The 21,987-nt window shown below is 43.5% G+C and overlaps 2 protein-coding genes across 6 annotated transcripts in view; one reads left to right on the plus strand and one right to left on the minus strand.

The window, feature by feature from the left end:
• The first annotated feature begins 387 nt into the window (after nt 1–387).
• The window catches only part of KANSL1 (KAT8 regulatory NSL complex subunit 1), a 74,707-nt gene continuing 53,107 nt past the window's right edge, over nt 388–21,987 (plus strand). Inside the window, exons 1-5 of one of the 5 annotated variants that reach the window (XM_063459387.1) lie at nt 388–417; nt 970–1,260; nt 2,775–3,136; nt 4,143–4,233; nt 19,452–20,445. In XM_063459387.1, the coding sequence (XP_063315457.1) occupies nt 19,553–20,445 (893 nt within the window). In that variant the 5' untranslated portion in view covers nt 388–417; nt 970–1,260; nt 2,775–3,136; nt 4,143–4,233; nt 19,452–19,552. Of the gene's footprint in view, nt 418–969; nt 1,261–2,774; nt 3,137–4,133; nt 4,234–5,247; nt 5,367–11,292; nt 11,665–19,451; nt 20,446–21,987 lie in introns of those variants that run through there. The other 4 variants (XM_063459389.1, XM_063459388.1, XM_063459390.1 and 1 more) reach the window with 4 other exon arrangements.
• LOC134566197 (formin-2-like) lies at nt 14,898–15,743 on the minus strand. Its single transcript, XM_063425903.1, has one exon. The coding sequence runs from the start codon at nt 15,741–15,743 to the stop codon at nt 14,898–14,900; it is 846 nt and encodes a 281-aa protein (XP_063281973.1).

The following is a 21,987-nucleotide window of genomic DNA, read 5'->3' on the forward strand; positions in this document are numbered from 1 at the left end:
TGGTGGCATTAAGCTGTGTGTGGTATGTAAACATATACACAGAGAGACCCCAAAATATATTGATTTGTTAAAATGTATTTTTATCCCTCTGTTCCTTGTTACTTTCTGGGTGTCCCAGGGTCACAATGTGCCCTTATAGGGTTTAATGGGTGCAGTGACCCCCAAATTGTGTTGTCCCCTTACCCCATGACATGAGTGCACCCCCCACCCTCCCCCAATCACATCCTGCAAGCAGCAGGCAGACAGCAAGGGGACACAGTAACACACCAGTCCCCACCCACAACTCCTCCCCTCCACTGCCTGACTGACAGCTCGCCAGCCAATTCCCGCGTCCTCTCCGCGGCCCCCGCCAATCAGGAGCCCGGAGAGGAGGGAGAGGGGCGGGCAGTAGCCAGCAGCCCTGGTTGAGCTGTGCAGGTAGGTGCAGGCAGAGGGGGGTACACTGGGTGTGGGGTTCAGGCACCAGGTGGCAGTGCTGGGGGTGGTGGGTGCTCCCCCAGGGCATGCTGGGAGGGTGCAGCAGGCTGGGCACTGCCCATGGCATTGACTGGGGGCACAGGGGGCACCACACACTCTCCCCATTCTATCCAGCAATAAACAGGCCAGCCAGGGGAACTTTGTGATCAGCTAGGTGTGATACTCAGTACCACTATACACAGGGCAGGGAGCAACCCATCACCACAGGCTGGGCAGCACTGGGCACTGAGGGGGGGAAATTCATATATATACATACATATATATACATATATATATATATATATATATATATATATATATATATATATTTTTTTATTATTTTATTTTTATTTTTTGTTGTGTTTTACTGAAATTTGACTATTCTTGCATTTATTTTATACAATAATGCATTAGAAACAAAGGGTTTTTTGTGGAAGAAAAGGTAAATATATCATTTAAAAACAAAATTAAATATATATATATGTGTGTGTGTGTGTATTTTTTTTTTAATAGGTGGAGAGTAATCTGTTTCGGAAAAAGATTTTAGAAATAAAATTCTGCACGTAAATTGAGGTGACGGGTCGACAAAGGGGGTGCTAAGGGGCTTGTTCACCAAACTGTGCATTTACGGAACGTCGCCAAAAGAAGATTTTAGACCAAAATGGTCAAAAATTGATTTGAGGAATTGTTTATAATTCGTCTATTTTAGCCTAAATACGATAATTATTTTGTCTTTTCAGGAAAATTCGTGGTTCGGTGGATACGCTCCAAAATGTAGTCTGGGGACATTGAATAAGACAGTTGGTAAGTAAAGTATTCACTAAACAGTGATCTGCAATGGGTTTACTGACAGCTTGCGTAATTTAATTAAAAAAAATAAAAAATGGGAGTGAAATATTGACATTTTTCCAGTTTGTCTTATTTTGGCTCAGCAAGATTTATTCACTAAAGTGTCGTTTGTCAGTGAGTTTCGTAAAACAAAAGTGGAAATGTACCCAGTTATGCCCATCTATTTATGTCCCATTGGGAAGAATCCTATATATATGGAGACTGGAAAGGGCGTCTGCGCCACTATATAGATAATATGTTTATAACCTTTAGAAGATTGTAATAATTTTAATTTAATTTTTTTTAAATCAAAATGATTTGGGTATACAACTAACTAGCAACATCAGTAATCAGCATATATATATTTTTTAATTTAAAAATATATAAAAAATGAACGTATTGATAAAAAAAGCACATAAAAAAAAAAAACACTAACTGGTACATATTATTTAACAGTGGATATTTGAACCCGTGGCTTACAAATATGCGAAATGGTTAATTACTTAAAATTAAGTTAATCAGGAATTTTTATTTTAAGCAGAACTTCTTTAAGATAGGGTTAGAGATAAAAAAATAAATACCCAGAAGTTATTTTAAGTCAAACTATAGATGATGTCAAACTGATTAACAGAAAGTAAGAGTAAATAAAGAAACTTCAGATGTTACGTTTAATCCAACTATTTTTTATTTTATTAAGGATTATAGAAAAATAAAAGGTGCTTTTAATACATTTTCGTCTATTTTACTGCTAGACCAGTGGTTCCCAACCCAGTCCTCAAGTAACCCCTTACAGTCCAGGATTTAAGGATTACCCACTTGTGTCTAAGAGGTTAAAAAAAAGCACTTTAGACACAACAGGGTAATCCCTAAATCCTGGACTGGTAGGGGGTACTCGAGGAATGGGTTGGGAACCCCTGTGCATGACGATGGCTTAAAAACAATTTTAGAAACCTAGAAGAATTTTTAGAGGGGCTCATAAAACTAGTTTGGAAAAAAATGAGGTAGCGTTTTAACTAAATTCTCTCACCCCTAAGGGACTGAATACAGTGTTCGATTTTTAAAAACAAATGTTGTGGAATAAATATAATATTTTCCCCCTCCAGATTTCTTTATAATATTTTTAATATTTAATTCATTCAATTTAAATTTTTTTTTTTGGTCTTTCATTTTTTTCAAACCTTCCTTGTTTTATGATTCTATATCAAACCCATTATTTTTTTTTTGCTTTTTATTAATGCGTTTTGGTACGTATCTATATTTACTTGCTGTTGTGCATATTTTTAATATGATATTCATAGGTGTGTTTTTTTTTTCTCTTTTTAATTATGGTATTCAATTGATTGTATTTTCATGAAAGGGACCTTGCTAGATAACTCTATTAACTCCTTATAAGATTGCTAATTTACACAATGTAGCTCAAATTGCTAAATTTTAAAGTTGGAACTTAATTGCTTATTAACTATCCAATTTGTATCGCTATATAACATCAGAATATTGGACTGGCTCTATCTTGCATTCGAAGAAGCACCAAAACGCGGAGCGAAACGCACCATGCCGATGGTCTGAAATTGAGGCTAAGGTTGAAGAGAAGACGCCAAACACGGCAAATTGGTCTGGAGACGCTGCTTACAGATTTTATCCCTGCGGTATCTCGGACTTCACTATATTCACACATTTGTGGGGTTCCCCTCATTCCGGTTTTGAGAATTTGAAGAATTAAAGGTTGCAATACGTTTAGAATAGCAACTAGTGAATTATTTTTGGAAATATCGTTTTGGATCCATCGCACACAGGGAGCTTGATCCGTCACCGAGACATCAAGCGACACTGGCACTTAATCTACGCACTGTTTGTGAGTTTACATCTACCTATGTTTTACACTTCCTAACATTACCGTGTTATGTGTATGTATTGTCTGCACTGTATTTTACTGTTTGTTTTTTAAGGTTACACCAAGGATTACTCCAACTACCATTACCACTTCTTCTTTTAGAAGTGGTCGTGCTGGTACGAGTCAGTATGTGCAACATTTCTGCTTGGACATCTCTGTACATACAGGGAAATTTGCACTTTTGTGTTGGGGGCTCGTTACACCCCCATACATATGACACAAGTATTAATCCAGTGCAAAAATGAAGTCTGTCGTCAGCTCGCACTGCATGGTGGCGACAGATGTAATGAATTTCACCTTGCAGGTAGTGCGTCTGCGAGTGGAAGCCTCAGTGTCCCAGCGCTCCCCGTCTCCCTTCGTTCATCATAAGGGACTTTTTTTTTTAATATAGAATGTTAAATTCCCACCCCCACTCCTCCCAGTTCAGAGGGTTCGCAGGCACTCTGAACTGGGAAAGAACCGCCAATCAAATGCTTCTATCTAAAAGAAACATTTAATTGGGCCTCGCGAAGGAGGCAACCTTATTAGAATCAGGTTGAAGTAACCCTTTATTTTTTTAAATAATTATTTTGCCCCATAAAACCACCCTTTCTGAGTTTCCCTAACAAGCTGCAGTGATTATCGCATATATTCCTACCTGGAAATGATGTCATGACTTCTGGGAATTGTAGTTCAGCTGTAAGCAGATACACTAGAAAACTAATAAAACCGAACTACAACTCCCATAAACCCTTGCTGTACCCTTTAAAGCACTTACTGGTGCATCTATGCTATGAAAAGTTATGTGAGCATTCTGGTTGGCAGAGTCACTTCCTGGTTTGGTGAGCATTCACTACGAAAGCTGTATAAAATTAACCATTCATGTGTTCTCAGCCCTTGCACCCTGAAACGATAAATCCAAGGAAATAAATGTATACTTATTTGCAGTTGATTGAATCACTAGTTTATTTTTTTTCAGCTCCTACAGACACAGATGCACGATGAGTCGCCTATCTTGTGCCGAGTCCGGAGAGCCGCCTCGGCAGCTGAAATTTGCAAGCATTGTGCAAAGTACTGGGGTAAGTTTATTATTCATTAAAAGCCTGGTCATAACATATTAATAGCACCCACCTGCCGTAGTGAGTCTGCCCTTTACTATCATCTTGCATTAAACCTCCGGCACTATTTGTCATCTCACCCAATCCAGTGCTTCCCCCAAGGGTTATTGAGGATATTGACCCAGTTACACAGTGGAAGCACCATTTAGTGCCCATCAGGTAGACCGCAACTGGAGCTACGTTAACCGTGCAGTGATAGCTTGCCGCGTTTACTAAACGGCAGTTAAAGGGTTAAAACGAGAGGGCCACTAAACCCAGATCCCATCATTGAGATAACGTAGTCAGCGTGCTTTTAGCAGTCCATTAGAGTGCTGCTTGAATAACCTAGCTTTAGTTCAGTATTCAGTTTAACTGTGATCAAGCAGGAATATTCCTGAAACTGAGGTGTAGGCATGTATGGCTTGGTTTGTGTTTATTTAGGGAAATGACATGACTCCATTTACTTTAGACGTCTGTGTATTACCATCCTTCAGTGCCAACGGAGGTGAAGTGAAAGGGTTAATACAAAAACAAACAAAAAAAAGACAAAAAGCGGTGCCTTGGATATTTAGGGGGTCATTCTCTCGTGAGAGATGATCAGATGACTTCGAGTCCTGCATTAAACGCCTGTTGCATAATATGGTTGGCATATGACACGTCCTGTCCACGCTGCCGCCCTCCTGTGGCTACAGCTCAGTACTGCGAGCACATATCTCTTAGGCAAGCAGAGAGTGGAAAAACCACTGGGACATATTAAAGGGTGGTTGGGTCACACACAGCCTGTACCTGTTTTTTCGGATTTTCACTTCCTGCTATTATTTCAGCTTGCTGCTCCTCACATACACACAGCTGTGTGTTGGAATTACTAATTTTCCTGCATGGCATTCGTGTTTTGGGATGCATTGTTGAGGTTGCTGTATATTGCTCCCCCCACAGTGCTGAATGGGCTGCTCCTGCGGGGGGTGTGTGAGGGAGGGCAGGAGGGAGTAAGTGAGTGTTGCAGGAGCTTACATTGGTATAGCTTGTGTGTAGTTAGTGCAAAGCTGAAAATGATTCAGAGGATTCAGCAATGACCAGTTTCCTCTCTGCAAACAGGCCGTGTCCATTCTCTGTCTGTAAGTAATTGAGTGGGGGTCTGTGCTGGGTGGGATCCACTAACCTTTATCTTTCTACATCTATACATATGTATTATATGCTAAGCATGCGGTTTCCTACCTCCTATTGTTTTGGAAAATCCCTCCTTGTCATACAGCTTCGAGCAAATCCTCTTATCCTTTTGTTCTGATGGTTTGAAGTGCTAGCTCTTCGGGCTACAAACCTTCAATCCAAGCTTTTGCAATCATGCTATTGTCTATCTTCTTTGTACCTGGTGTTTAGCAGTGTATTTAGAGAATGTATGTAACTTGATCAGAGTGCATTGTGGGATATGTAGTCCTTTTATATTATTTTTAAATTTTGTGTGATATTTAAATGTTTTTTTACGACAGGGCAGCATGTTTTGCCTGGAAGCAATTTAATCTTCAGTAGTCTACAACAGGGAAAGGTTGGGGAGGTTTTTAACCCTTTATTTTCTTTTGTGACATGACCCCCAAATGGGTTTTCTGCGTATTACAGATTGTTGATTGGTGGATTGTTCGTTTTTAGAGAGCGTATTTCACTCCCTGCACATTGTCGGAGTATTACGTAGAAGTATAAAGATTGTATCTGTGTACACCATGAAGCTTAGAATGAATCAGGTCACGGCCCCATAACCTCTCCTCCACGTTCACATGGTGTTGGGCATGTTTAAACTAGGGGCTGTGTGTGCCAGCAGATTATTGGGTTAGGCTCCAACAGTGCAGGGCTTCCACCCTATTGTACTGTGCCGTGGCACATGTTGGCACTTTATAAATAAATGTGACTTCATTGCTTTTGGCTTATCTTGACAGCCTCCCACAATGCACATTTTTTTTTCTTTTCACTGATACTAGGGAACTTCTTGTCTTTAGATTCATACAGTATGGAGACTGGGCGATTATCAGGATGTCTTTTTTTTTGGGCAGTCCTATCTTTTCTCTCCGAGGTAAAATGAGCTCCCTGAAGATAACAACGTGCTTGGGTGTAAGTGGGTTGGTAGTTGTAGCAGGGTTGATGAGTCTGCCTGCAAATTATTTGGACAGGTTCAAACCATACTGAAGACTTCCTGACGATCAGAACAGGGTCAGACCTTTTAAACCAAACTGAGAATCGAAGGGAATTACAAATTTCACAGCTAAACAGATAAAGCTGGACAAATAGCCCAGTAGCACTTTTTTTTTTAAAAAAAATTGAAATCATTTTTCTCCCTATTTTGTGGTTTTTTGTAAATTTTAAAATTGTGCATTTTGGCCTAAAAATTCCAATTCCATATTGCTCGGAATAAGTGCTGTAATAAATAACTGTGCAGATAGGCTCATTGTGCCTTTTTGGCAGTAGATTTTCTTGGTGTTGGTTAGGGCGACTCGGTGAGTTTGCCTCTTGATATAAGTGTTGTGTTATCTGGCTCAGACACTGCTGGGTTTTAGAGGCCGGGTACACTTACTGTGACACTAGACAGAGTGCTGAGTATGTGTCTAGTACCAGGAGACTGCTTGCAGCCAGGGTTATCCACCGTAATGTAGATTAAGGTTATACTAGCCGAACTGAATTCGACTAGCTTGGCCTTAAATTTCAAATTCACATTGAATTCCATCAATTTCCACTTAAGTGAATAATACGGTGTCTGTATGATCAGGTAGACCCAGACCATGAGGCGATATCCAGGGAGCAGATTGCCGGGATAGGCTCAGGCGTTGCTGAGCGTCTTCGTTTTTTGTTTTTGGTATTTATTATGTTTGCTTCTAATTGCAAATATATTAAAATGCAGATTCAAGGGCTGCTTGTGTATGTGTTAATAATAAAGCACCCTGGTTAGATGATTCAGGCTCTCCCACAGAACTGAATATGTTTAACTCGCTGTGACCTCCTGACTGCAGATTAGCAGTAACATGCTTGCTGTGCATTGTGCTGTGGTTTGTACGAAGACTACAGTTCCCTGCATGCTTTGCTTCCACCTCTGATGTCATGCCCCTCCCTATGTTGTTTGTGTATTGCGCGGGAGGCTTACTACTGCATTCCCAGCATGGTGGGTGCTCCCTCTTGTGTCTGCAGAGGGAATGCAGTGAGTATTTTTTTTTTTTTTTTTTTTTTTAGTTTTGGTCACTATTTTTTTTTTTAAGTGCCAAGAAATTCTGCAGCTCTGTACAAAGGACAACAAACACACACTTGTGACAAATTACACATTTAGGAGTAAGAACTCCTTTTTCTATGTATGTATTTTCGGGCCAGATTAGCTTTGTCTTGGCGTACGTGGGGGAGAGAAGATTTTCCCAGTAGTCTGTGGCTTATACTTGCCAAACAAGGTGCAAAATCTTAGACAAAGTTGGGGAGAATCTTCAACGCAGCTCATTTTGACCTTTTGCTAATTAAATGAGTTGGTCACTGATTTTACATGTTCCTAATCTATTTTTCCCATGATGCTGAACATCATGAAAAAATTTAATTTGGGAACATCTGGCGGTGTCAAAGATGGCCACCACTGACCTACATGTTGTGTCCTTTTTCTGTCTGCAACCTACCAGGAAGTCCACACTGTAGTTGGTGTTTTTCTCACTAATCAGTATGTGGCAAGCAAAGCACAGTATTGTGGTAGTGTGGTACTCGTACAAATGTTAATGGTTTAACACATCTCTCTCCCACACTTTGTTCCAGTAGGGATTCTCTATACTTGAACTTCCTGTAATACAGAATTCTTGTAGTGTAAGCTGTGAGTCCAAAAATAAATCATGGGAGATGTCTATAGACGTTAATGGGACATCCTGAGCATCATAGCTGCTAAAGGTTGGTGTGTTTATTTTGCGTAGAATCTCTGGATGCCATCCCTTGGCTTTATTTGAATTTCTTTTATTTTTTTTGGGGGGGGGGTATTTAAAGAAACCATTAATTGCCCCATCTTGGCCACACCAACAATGAAGAACTTAAACTTCTGCCATTATCATTGACTGTGTTGATGAGCTTAAAAACATGGGGACATACCTGCCCCAACCCTCTCAGCCAATCACTGCTGCCCGTTTGGGATTAAATTGACACAGATAATAGGGGGAGAGTAAAATCCATATTATTGATGCGGCGGTCTCCAGGTGCCAAGGAGAGCTGTAGTAGTTATGTTGCCAATTCTGGAGGGAGGTTGGAATATATGTGGCAATCTGCAATAGATGGTTCCACTTTTAGAATGTTGCTGTAGAACTGTGAGTGCTTGTAACATTGTCTCCACAATGATAACGGATGTAAAAGTTATAGAACGCATCGCTTGCTGATTCGGTCAGGGTCATTTATCTGCAGTGTGAATGATTACCAGGAATTCAAAGTGAGTCAAATAATGGACATGCCCGAAGAAAGGGGACGGTTTTACAAAGAGTATTATAACAAGTCTTTCTCAACAATACAAAGCCCAACCCCTACTCTGACCTCCTTTAACCCCTTAAGGACCAAACTTCTAGAATAAAAGGGAATCATGACATGTCACACGTCATGTGTCCTTAAGGGGTTAATAGTACACTAGATGTTTAAGTAATTTGGAGAATTAAATCATAATTCATGATCATAGGTTTTTTTTTTTTTATTTTTTTTAAGTCTAGCTTTAATTCTTGGTGTTGAGGACTGTGTAGACTCGTCTCTGATTTTACACGTGTTGTGAACGATGTGTCTGCCATTCTTGGAAATGGAGTCCGCAGCAGTTCGACTGGCCAGCCACTGGCCTTGTAGTTTTAGTGTACATTCTACCCAGAAAATCGAAAGATGGCAACACTATACGTGGGACTCCATCTGCTCTTGGCTAAGATCCCCAAGGGGGAAAATCTATTGCAGGGGTGGTCAAAAAAGGTTTATTGGTTACACTAAAACACCTGTCATGCTTTGGCAGCCCTGAAGGTTTGACTGCCACGGCATTAGAGTTAAATGTTGCTGTAACGTCTTTTCTCAGTAACATGGGGTCTCACTGTATGTAAAGGGCCTATGCAATATTACTACTTGTGTGATGTGTATATCAAGGGCCCCTTGCGTTGTTATAGTGTATGTAGAAAGCAACATGTGAAGTTGTTATAGTGTTAGTTCATGTTATATTCTAGTTTATGATGTTGTTATATTAGTGTGTGATGCTGTCATAGTCCATGTGGTGTTGGTGTGTGATGTTATACAGTATATTCAGAAGGCCCTGTGTGATGTTGTTATAGTCCATGTGATATTTGTGTATGTAATGTTATATAGTATATGCAGGCCCTGTATGTAGTTGTCATAGTGTATGAAGGAGACCCTATGTAATGCTGTAGTTATAGTCCATGTGACATTAGTGTATGTAATGTTGTATAGTATATGGAGGCCCTGTGTGATGTTATAGTGTATGAAGGAGACCCTGTGTGGTGATTTAGTTAATGGCCCATGTGATATTGTTCTGGCCCATGTGATATTGGTATATGTAATGTTATATAGTATATGGAGACCCCGTGTGATGTTGTTATAGTGTATGAAGGAGGCCCTGTGTGATGATGTTATAGGCCATGTGATATTAGTGTATGTAATTTTATATAGTATATGGAGGCCCTGTGTGATGTTGTAGTTAGTCTATGTGATATTAGTGTATGAAGAAGGCCCTGTGTGGTGGTGTAGTTATAGTCCATGTGATATTAGTGTATGAAGGAGGCCCTGTGTGGTGGTGTAGTTATAGTCTATGTGATATTAGTGTATGAAGGAGGCCCTGTGTGGTGGTGTAGTTATAGTCCATGTGATATTAGTGTATGTGATGTTATATAGTATATGCAGGCCTTGTGTGGTGTAGTTATAGTCTGTGATATTAGTGTATGTTTTATATAATATTCCATGTGCTATCAGTGTGGTGATGATATTGGTGTATGATATATATATATATATAGTCCATGTGCTATCAGTGTGATGATGATGATATTAGTGTGATGATGATGATGGTGATGATATCAGTGTGGTGATGATATTAGTCTATGTTAAATATAGTCCATGTGATATTAGTGTATGTTATACAGTCCATGTGATATTAGTCTGTGTGGTGTTGTAGTTATAGTCCATGTGATATTAGTCCATGTGCTATCAGTGTGATGATATCAGTGTATGTTATATAGTCCATGTGATATCAGTGTGGTGGTGATATTAGTGTGATGTAGTTATAGTCCATGTGATATTATTATTACTAGTTTGGTGATGATATTAGGGGGGTGGTGGTGGTGGTGATGCTATCAGTGTGATGTAGTTATAATCCATGTGATATTAGTGTGATGTAGTTATAATCCATGTGATATTAGTGTGGTGTAGTTATAGTCCATGTGATATTAGTGTGATGTAGTTATAGTCCATGTGATATTAGTGTGATGTAGTTATAGTCCATGTGATATTAGTGTGGTGTAGTTATAGTCCATGTGATATTAGTGTTGTGTAGTTATAGTCCATGTGATATTAGTGTGGTGTAGTTATAGTCCATGTGATATTAGTGTGGTGTAGTTATAGTCCATGTGATATTAGTGTGGTGTAGTTATAGTCCATGTGATATTAGTGTGGTGTAGTTATAGTCCATGTGATATTAGTGTGGTGTAGTTATAGTCCATGTGATATTAGTGTGGTGTAGTTATAGTCCATGTGATATTAGTGTGGTGTAGTTATAGTCCATGTGATATTAGTGTGGTGTAGTTATAGTCCATGTGATATTAGTGTGGTGTAGTTATAGTCCATGTGATATTAGTGTGATGGTGATGATATTAATTTGGTGGTGATGATACACAGTCACACAGCTGCTGCATTCAGGGATGGAGCAATAGACCGTGTGGGTGCAGTTCCTGGTCCGGCCGCCAGAGGGAGCCTGGGAACAGTCGCTGTTCAGTGTGTTCTCCCCCCTCCTCCCCCCTCCTGCTCAGTGGATCCGAGTCTCCTCCTCCCCCACCCTCGCAGTCTTCCTCTCCGTCCGTCTCTGTGACGGCGCCATTTTGCCCCTCACCTCCCCGGGAGCTTGTGCTGGATCCGAGGGGGGCCCCGCCGCCTGCCGCCTGCTATCTGCCCCTGGTCACGTGGTGGGGGTCACCCTGCCTGAGAGGGATTCTTCCTGCAGAGCAGGCTGGGTGGCTGCTGCTTTCTAACTGGTTTCTCACCCCCCCTATTTAACCCTTTCCACCCCCACCTCATTCCCCCCTCCCTGGAGGGAGGGGGAAGGGTTGTTTCTGTGGATTATTACCCCTCCATGGGGCAGGAAGGGCCCTGAAGACCAGCCCCCCCTCCTCTACCCTGGATATTTACCCTCCCCACTGGGGGGGTGGGGCAACAGAGGCAGCTGCACCCTGTGTAAGTCTTGGCTTTTCCCACTTCTATCCTGCACCATTTTCTCTCCAACACCAGATGTGCTAAAACTACAACTCCCATCATGCTGTCAAGCCACAAGGCAGGCCAGGCACCATGGGAATTGTAGTCCTCTCACAGCTGGAGGCAAGTCCTACCATCCCTTTAATGCAGACCCTCTGGCTCTTTAACCCTTTCCTTGCCTGCAGTGCTAAGCTCCCCCCTGTGAGTGCCAGAGGGTGGGGGGAAGGGGGTGTTGTTGCCCCCTCTCCTGGCACTTCCCTGGTTAAATGGCAGCTCAGTGTATAACCCTCACCCTACTGGTATTGCAACAGAGTCACAAGATGTGTTGTGTACAGCCTGTATCAGTGGCTGTGAGCTGCCTGCCCATGCTGTACATCCATGAATGTGTTCTTTATTCTGCTATATTCTATTTATTTATGCTGGGATTCTGTGTACAGTGTGTGTGTGGATAAACAGTTCAATTTGTGCTGTTTATTATATGTGGGTTCTTAGAATGTGTGTGTCATGTGACTGTGGCAATACAGGGTGTAATAATGGCACACATAGACTGCATGCCTATTTTTTTTATAAATTTTTTTTTCCTTCTATGTGACCGTGGTTAAATGTTTTTATATATATATTTTTTAATTTGTTGGTTTTGGCTTTACTTATTTCAGGATCTTCTTCCGCTGCCTGTTTTTGTGTTCTGTGACAGTTCTTTTCCTGTAGCTAGTTTCTAAATACCCTCTGGCATTCTCCTGTTTGCTGTCCCTTTTCAATCCTCTGTTTACATTTACGGTGTCGTTTTTCTTCCCCTGTTGTTGCCACTTCCCTTTGCCTTATAGATCCTCGCCCACCTTGTCCTTTTTATTCTTTGTAATTTTTCCCACCACTGTGCCTAGATCTAATGATTCTATGTTGTGAAACCAATGCTTGTGTGTGCCCCTTCCTCACTCCTCTCCGGTTATCTTTGCACATTCCTTTCTTTCTGGCCTTCTTCACTTTGAATTTACAACTCCCCTTTCTTAGCACTGCGATTCCTTCCATACTCCATATACACACCTTGCCCCATTTTCCATCCCACTGTCTGTTTGAATCATACATGCTTATGCTTCTGCTTGGAACCCTCCATCATGCTAGTTTATTTTGTACCCCTATCTTCGTGTTTTCCTTTGTTACTCTGCAAAGCAGTGCCCTGTTGTATGTACCCTTTGTACTTCTTTTGTGTGATCTATCTCCACTTTCCTCCCCTATTTGTGTTTATCGTGTTTTCCACCTGTTTGTTTACCTTTTCACTATACTTTTCTTTTCCCTCTATTTTATTATTTCTCTTGCTATGTTCCTGTTTTCTTTGCATTTATTTTGGCCTCCACACTTCATTCCGTCACCCCACTTTCCATTCTTTGTAGTGTTGGGAGCATTCCGTCCTTCCCTTATTCCATATTGTGTTGCGAGCATTCTAGCTTTTTGGGAGCATTTTATTCTCCCTTTCCCATTCCTTGTAGTGTTGGGAGAATCCCATCCCCCACCTACCCATTCCTTGTAGTGTTGGGAGAATCCCATCCCCCACCTACCCATTCCTTGTAGCGTTGGGAGTATCCCATCCCCCAGCCCCATTGCTTGTAGTGTTGGGATAATTCCACCCTCATCCATCCACATTCCTTGTATTGTTGGGGGCATTCCACTCCCCATTCCTTGTATTGTTGGGAGCATTCCACTCCCCATTCCTTGTAGTGGTTGGGGGCATTCCACCCCCCCATCCCCATTCTTTGTAGTGGTTGGGGGCATTCCGCCCCCCATCCCCATTCTTTGTAGTGGTTGGGGGCATTCCGCCCCCCCATCCCCATTCTTTGTAGTGGTTGGGGGCATTCCGCCCCCCCATCCCCATTCTTTGTAGTGGTAGGGGGCATTCCGCCCCCCCATCCCCATTCTTTGTAGTGGTTGGGGGCATTCCGCCCCCCATCCCCATTCTTTGTAGTGGTTGGGGGCATTCCGCCCCCCATCCCCATTCTTTGTAGTGGTTGGGGGCATTCCGCCCCCCCATCCCCATTCTTTGTAGTGGTTGGGGGCATTCCGCCCCCCCATCCCCATTCTTTGTAGTGGTTGGGGTATTCCCCCCCCATCCCCATTCTTTGTAGTGGTTGGGGGTATTCCGCTCCCCATTCCTTGTAGTGGCTCGGGGCATTCCGCCCCCCCATCCCCATTCCTTGTAGTGGTTGGGGGCATTCCGCCCCCCCATTCCCATTCCTTGTACTGGTTGGGGGCATTCCGCCCCCCCCTCCCCATTCTTTGTAGTGGTTGGGGGCATTTCGCACCCCCTCCCCATTCTTTGTAGTGGTTGGGGGCATTTCGCACCCCCTCCCCATTCTTTGTAGTGGTTGGGGGCATTTCGCACCCCCTCCCCATTCTTTGTAGTGGTTGGGGGCATTTCGCACCCCCTCCCCATTCTTTGTAGTGGTTGGGGGCATTTCGCACCCCCTCCCCATTCTTTGTAGTGGTTGGGGGCATTTCGCACCCCCTCCCCATTCTTTGTAGTGGTTGGGGGCATTTTGCACCCCCTCCCCATTCTTTGTAGTGGTTGGGGGCATTCCACACCCCCTCCCCATTCTTTGTAGTGGTTGGGGGCATTCCACACCCCCTCCCCATTCTTTGTAGTGGTGGGGGGCATTCCACACCCCCTCCCCATTCTTTGTAGTGGTTAGGGGCATTCCACACCCCATCCCCATTCTTTGTAGTGGTTGGGGGCATTCCATCCCCATTCTTTGTAGTGGTTGGGGGCATTCCATCCCCATTCTTTGTAGTGGTTGGGGGCATTCCATCCCCATTCTTTGTAGTGGTTGGGGGCATTCCATCCCCATTCTTTGTAGTGGTTGGGGGCATTCCATCCCCATTCTTTGTAGTGGTTGGGGGCATTCCATCCCCATTCTTTGTAGTGGTTGGGGGCATTCCATCCCCTTTCCTTGTAGTGGTTGAGGGCTTTCCACACCCCACCCCATTCCTTGTAGTGACTGGGGGCTTTCCACACCCTATTCCTTGTAGTGGTTGGGGGGCTTTCCACACCCTATTCCTTGTAGTGGTTGGGGGGCTTTCCACACCCTATTCCTTGTAGTGGTTGGGGGGCTTTCCACACCCTATTCCTTGTAGTGGTTGGGGGGCTTTCCACACCCTATTCCTTGTAGTGGTTGGGGGGCTTTCCACACCCTATTCCTTGTAGTGGTTGGGGGGCTTTCCACACCCTATTCCTTGTAGTGGTTGGGGGGGCATTCCACACACCATTCCTTGTAGTGGTTGGGGGGGCATTCCACACCCCATTCCTTGTAGTGGTTGGGGGGCATTCCACACACCATTCCTTGTAGTGGTTGGGGGGCATTCCACACCCCATTCCTTGGGGTGGTTGGGGGGCATTCCACACCCCATTCCTTGTAGTGGCTGGGGGGCTTTCCACACCCCATTCCTTGTGGTCTTTGGGGGGCTTTCCACACCCCATTCCTTGTGGTGGTTGGGGGGCTTTCCACACCCCATTCCTTGTGGTGGTTGGGGGGCTTTCCACACCCCATTCCTTGTGGTGGTTGGGGGGCTTTCCACACCCCATTCCTTGTGGTGGTTGGGGGGCTTTCCACACCCCATTCCTTGGGGTGGTTGGGGGGCATTCCACACCCCATTCCTTGGGGTGGTTGGGGGGCATTCCACACCCCATTCCTTGGGGTGGTTGGGGGGCATTCCACACCCCATTCCTTGGGGTGGTTGGGGTGCATTCCACACCCCATTCCTTGGGGTGGTTGGGGGGCATTCCACACCCCATTCCTTGGGGTGGTTGGGGGGCATTCCACACCCCATTCCTTGGGGTGGTTGGGGGGCATTCCACACCCCATTCTTTGGGGTGGTTGGGGGGCATTCCACACCCCATTCTTTGGGGTGGTTGGGGGGCATTCCACACCCCATTCTTTGGGGTGGTTGGGGGGCATTCCACACCCCATTCCTTGGGGTGGTTGGGGGGCTTTCCACACCCCATTCCTTGGGGTGGTTGGGGGGCTTTCCACACCCCATTCCTTGGGGTGGTTGGGGGGCTTTCCACACCCCATTCCTTGGGGTGGTTGGGGGGCTTTCCATCCACAGCCTGGCCTTCCGTGCAGGTATGGTTAAGACTGAAATTACACAAAACCTTTGTGCCGTCATACCAGAAATGGGCACTGTGATAGGCTGAAAGGTCAGCTAACACTCTTTGCTAAGGCTAATGCTTGCTCTTCAGCAGCACAGAGGGGGGCCCTCGTTTAGCATTACAAGAACAGTTTGGGCACCATAACAATATCATCAAAAGAAGTTATGATGCGAGGAGGTACCTGGTGCTGGCTCGCATTAAGGGGTTAAACTGTTCTCGAACAATTTAACCCCAAAGCTTGTGTTCCAGTGCCGAATCTCCTTTATTCTCTGTCCTTCTGTCTTCTTGAAAATCTGGAATCTGGAAGGCTCTTGCAGAGTCGGGGAGCTCAAAGCTGGCTTGAAAGGGGATTTTCTTTTCAAGCCAGTTTAATAAATGGGGATTCAGTGATTGGCTGAGAGTGTCATATGATTGCCAGATTCTACATTAGCCTTCTGGTTATTGTGAGCCATAAGTTGTTATGGTGCCTGGAGTTTTCCTTTTAAAAATAGCTTAATGCTGACCAGAAGGAAGTCACGCGGGGACTCCAGACGCTATAACCACTTAAATGAGATGAAGTGGTTACAGTGTCTCTTTAACCAGTAGTTCTGACGATGATTGTGTAGACACAAAATATGCATAGTCTGCCCTTGCCTCTCCCATGTGCTATCTTAATCTATGTTAGCATTTTTATTTATTTTTCTGTTTAACCCCTTAAGGACACATGACGTGTGTGACACGTCATGATTCCCTTTTATTCCAGAAGTTTGGTCCTTAAGGGGTTAAAAAATACAAATTTCAAGTTTTGCATGACAGTCCATTCCCTTTTTTTTTTTTTTTTGCCTTGGTTGGTCTTGTTGGTATCTTTTTGTCATTTGGTTAGCAGTCGGTTTTCTGTCCCCTTCCCATTTTTGTCTTTGTTTAGCTGTTATTTGCCCATTTCCTAACAGTTTTTCGCTTTGGTTAAATGTAATTTGCCTATACTGTCCCAGTTTTTGCCTTGGTTAGCTACCGTTAGCCTGTCCCCTCTCCATTTTCCATAACTGGAAAAAAAAAAAGAAGGGGGAAATAGAAGTAAATAAATTATAATCCTAACATTTCGGTATTATTTCTAGTAGTAAAAAAAAAAAAAAAATTAACCTCCTATTTGATATAAAAACGAAAAAGTAAACTATTGACCAAATCAAATATTAATTTATGCTATGACCTTTAAAAAAATAACACAAATATTGTGGTAGTTGAATTAAAATACAGTTCTTTACGTTTGTCTTCCATAAATTTGCTTCTCTTTTCTGGATCAACTTTCTCTAAAGTTCTCTTCTATCTCATGCTCCACCCTTGCATGTACTAGTTATGACGTGACATTTAAATAAAGGCCATTTTTCCTTTATATCCATGACGCTTGAGGCATTTTTGTCTCTCCATATTCAGCGATTTAATTATCTTGGTTGGCCTACATTTACCCACCTCTCCCTGTTTTTTGCCTTGGCTAGCCGTCGTTTACCCACCCCCTTCCCGTTTTCGCTTTGGCTTGGCACCCGCTTCCCGTTTTCGCTTTGGCTTGGCACCCGCTTCCCGTTTTCGCTTTGGCTTGGCACCCGCTTCCCGTTTTCGCTTTGGCTTGGCACCCGCTTCCCGTTTTCGCTTTGGCTAGGCACCCGCTTCCCGTTTTCGCTTTGGCTAGGCACCCGCTTCCCGTTTTCGCTTTGGCTAGGCACCCGCTTCCCGTTTTCGCTTTGGCTAGGCACCCGCTTCCCGTTTTCGCTTTGGCTAGGCACCCCCTTCCCGTTTTCGCTTTGGCTAGGCACCCCCTTCCCGTTTTCGCTTTGGCTAGGCACCCCCTTCCCGTTTTCGCTTTGGCTAGGCACCCCCTTCCCGTTTTCGCTTTGGCTAGGCACCCCCTTCCCGTTTTCGCTTTGGCTAGGCATCCCCTTCCCATTTTCGCCTTGGCTAGTCACCCTCTTCCCGTTTTTTTATTTATTTATTTATTTCGCTTTGGCTAGCAGTCATGCACTCATGCCCTGCCCATTCTGGTTGTGATTTAGCTCTTATTTCTCCAGCTTCCATTTTTTTCATTGCTTGTCCTGTCCCTGTGCATTTTCTGCTCCATGTTGTTTGTGGGTGTGTATCCAGTTGGCTTGTTTTGCCTTCCTATTTGTTTCTCTACCCATTCTAATAGAATCCACTGGTGTCTCCCTTTTGGAACCCTACATTCTGCCGATGTTTGTGTACAAAATAGAGGTATGCTCTGACCTTGTCTAGTTCTCAACCCATTCGCTTTTTACGCTTATGTGACTTGAGAAATTCCTTCTCCTACCCAAACTGATCTATATATTTTTTCCCATTCATTTTTGTTTTATAAACCTTCTCGCTTTAAAAAAAAACAAAAAAACAAACACTTTAAATTTATTTAATGATTTTATTTTTAGATGTAGAGTCTGCTCCTCTGTGGTTCCATCATTTTTCTGCCTAAATCTTCTGGAGTTCCTGCTCTTTCCCCCACATTTACTAATTTATTTTCTTCTCTCCCTCCCTCGTTTACACATTCTTTGCAGCTCCCGGTCTCCTTACACTTTCCCTATACTGGGTATATTTCATGGTGTAATGGGGTGTAAACGGGGGAGGGGGTGTGGTGTTCATTCTTACAGTGGCATTGTGATTTTTATTTTAGTAGCACAGAAAGGGGATGGGGATGGGGGGGGGGTTTCCAGTGTCTGTCTTTGCGAAAATTGTTGGCAAGAATAGTGCTGTCTGTTTAATATGTCCTGCTTGTATCACCATTAGGATACACTTTTTTTCCCCTTTTGATTAGAAGTTAAACCACAGTCTATGCAAAACAAAACTCAACCTTCTCTAAAATTGTCTCTATTCTGCAATGGGTCTTTTCATTCTTGTCAATTAAAAAAAAAAAAAATTCTAATATTTTAGACGCAAATGGCAATTTGGTTAAAAAAAAAAAATTGTAACCTACCCTTTTTATGTTATTTGGCTGATGGTTGCACAGATTATCCAAAGGAAATTATCCCTTAAAATAACTTAATTTCCTTATTTTCAATATTTTTATCTCCCCTATATCATAATTCTGTGAAATTCTGGTACCTGCAAGTAAACTTTGTGTTGTATAGCGCACACAGAAACAGATTTGAGATTTCATTCTCTTGTAGTCTTCTGACCCCTATGAGTACATTGACCAAAAATGTGATTAGAGAAACAGCCATCTTGTTTTCAGACAGAATTTATAGTGGCAGCTTGTTGTTTGTGTTTCTTCAAATTTAGTATGTGAAATGCAACATTTTTGATTATTCATGTTCGTGTTTTTGTTTTTTCTTGTCGGTACACACGGCAAAACAGGATATATGTATGTGCACTCGTATTTCATAGAAATGGGTTCAGCCCTCTGCCTAGAGGAGTGTTCTCTCTTTCTGTGCAATCATTTTGTAACCACCATTCAAAACTGTGCTCCACTAGTCCCAATTATTATTACATGTTAACTATCCATTTGCACACTTGTGTTTGTGTGTATTAAATATTTGGTGTTTTGTACCTGGGGAAACAATCAAAATATTTCAAAATTCATGATAATGTTTCTCAACAAATGCTGCCTCTTACTTGCTATTACGACCTATTATATTATTATTTTTTTTTTCTACAGGTGACCCTCCTTGGAACTGCCAGAGGACAGCGTGGCCTACCTCGGCTTCCCCCTTTGGGGAAGAAGCCCCTTCCCCTCTCCCACCCTCTTTCCTGTGCTGAATGGCTGCGATGGCTCCTGCTCTCACTGACCCTGCTCCTGACGCTCACAACTTGCACTTCAAGCTGGCGCCCCCATCATCTTCCCTTCCCCTTGGTGAGACCAACGGTGGCTCCCTGCCTACACCTTCCTCCCCAAGCTTGGTTGCAAGCTACGGTGGAACCTCCAGGAAGGAGCCCCTCAAACTGGCTGGAGTATTCAACCAGTGCTCCATCTTGTCTCAGTCACTTTGCCGGGGGCGGCCTTCCATCTTGGAGTTCAACCTGGAAGATTTGAGAGGCATTACAAGCACTGGGAGAGGGGGCCCGGGAGGACCATTGAATGGATTAGCAAAGAAAGCTATGAAGCCTGCAGTGGAGAAGCCCCCTAACCTTACCATCCCAACTTTGGAACCTATGGTCAAGGACCCACCTGTTCCTTCAAGCCCACCTGCCTCTGTGCATGAGAAGGGCTCTCAAAGGGATCTGTGCTCAGAGACACGTCTGCAGAACCTTCTGCGGCGTCATGGAGAGATGGAAGAGCGGGCTAGTTGGCTTCAGAAACGACTAAGATTGGTTCAGGCAAAGCAAGTGGAACGGCACCTGCACCAACAGCTTGGGGGCTTGGTTGGGGCTGCGCTTGGCCAAAGCCCTGAAACTTCACGTTCTCGATTGACTGTAATAACCCGAAAAGCTGAGGCTCAACGCAGAGGAGATACTGGAAGCGGCAATGCAAATGCCTTCCTGAAAGGTTCAGCTCGGGAACTAGAGCGATTAGGCCATTCGGGCACTGCTGCACTGCGGTCGTGTGAGGCTGGCTTCGATTCTGATGCTACAGAGAGCAGCTCTGGTGGAGACTCTGACGTGGAGGAAGAAGAGCTGACTCAGGCAGACACTCAGCAAAGCCATGTGCCACTGTAAGTGTTTACTTTTCACTTTCTTATCCTCTACTTTCTCTGTTATGTTGTATAGTGTGGCCAGGGTGGTCCTGTTAAAGACCTGTTTGGACTTTGTTGTCCAGGTGTGTAACCTGCGGGGAAGTGTTGACCTTCTCTTGTTTCTTTGTGTTCCATCTAGCCTTGGGCGTGTGTAACACTGTTTTTTTTGGTATCTGACATTTAAATAGCATTATTTGTGCGCTCATTGCTTGCAGGTTGGAATTCATTGGGGCCAATTGTGCAAGTGTTTGCTGGTGGAATGATCTGAAGAGTGCACAGTGGCAGAACCGTGTGCTATATGAGGGCACATCGTAAGGCTGCATTCTCCCCCTGGCCTGTCTTGTGGCTGCAGATTATGTAACTTTAAAATGTAAAAAGTATTCTAAATAACTTGCTAACATATTCTTATGAAGTGCATACGGTCAATTTTTGTAGCCCAATGGTGACTAAGCTTTGGCACTCCAGCTGTTGGTTTGCTCTATTAAGTTCAGTTTGCCACCAGATAACTGCTGTAATTTAATCCCATTTGGTTGAGCCAAAAAAAAATCAAAAAAAATCACAGAATTCTTCACATTCTTATTTTATTAGAACTCCAGTCACACACCAGAATACATCAATTGTATTTGCAGAAGTGGGACTGGATGGCTGAACACATTTCACGCACCAAGCACTCTCTTACCAGCTAGCTCTTATTGCCTTACAAGTTTAGGGTTGTATTTCTGGTCAACGTGGCTTTCAGATCTTAAATTGGGTTTGAGAGTTTCCATTTTGATGATAAACTGTTCAGATGATGACTGTCTTGAACACTCGGGCCTTGATTGGAGTGGTCAAAAGGTAGATCGGCCAACGGTTTTACTACAGCTTCCAAGATGCAGGCTGCTTTGCTTTTTGGTCTTTTGTAAATCTCTGAAGGTTCATTTGTACTGTTGTATGCATTTCTATGATCTGATGTGGGGAAGAGGGTACCTGCAGCCGATAGTTGTGATACTTTCGTCTTCTCATACATATTGAGTCTACCAGAAAAAATGATAAAACAGTTTCCTTTACAGAGTTGTTCTAGGCCTGGCCTGTCCAACCTGCGACCCTCTAGATGCTGCTGAACTACAACTCCCATGATTCTTTCAATGAAACAGATAGCCAGGGAATCATGGGAGTTGTAGTTCAGCAACATCTGGGGGCGGCAGGTTGGACTGCCCTGTTCTAGGCACTCCTCCATAATCTTTCAAATTTAAAGTGACTCTTCATTCTGAAGTTAACCTCCCATCACTCAATGCGTTCAAGTAGTCGTTATACAAAATAGGAAAACTTCCTGCTGTTAGGTCAGTTTGTACCTGTGCAAATCTCCACTCCTTCGTCTGACATCATCCCTTTCCACGGGAGGTCCAATCAAAAATGCTTCTCTTAAAAGCGTCCAGGCACGCTGCCTGCAAGGGAGAAGCTCATTACATCTGTCAGAGCACAATGCAATGGACGACAGATGTTAATTTTGCACAGAATTCTCATTAGACTGTCAGCAACAGA

This window comes from Pelobates fuscus, chromosome 6 (genome assembly GCF_036172605.1).
Source record: "Pelobates fuscus isolate aPelFus1 chromosome 6, aPelFus1.pri, whole genome shotgun sequence".
NCBI classification, from domain to species: domain Eukaryota; kingdom Metazoa; phylum Chordata; class Amphibia; order Anura; family Pelobatidae; genus Pelobates; species Pelobates fuscus.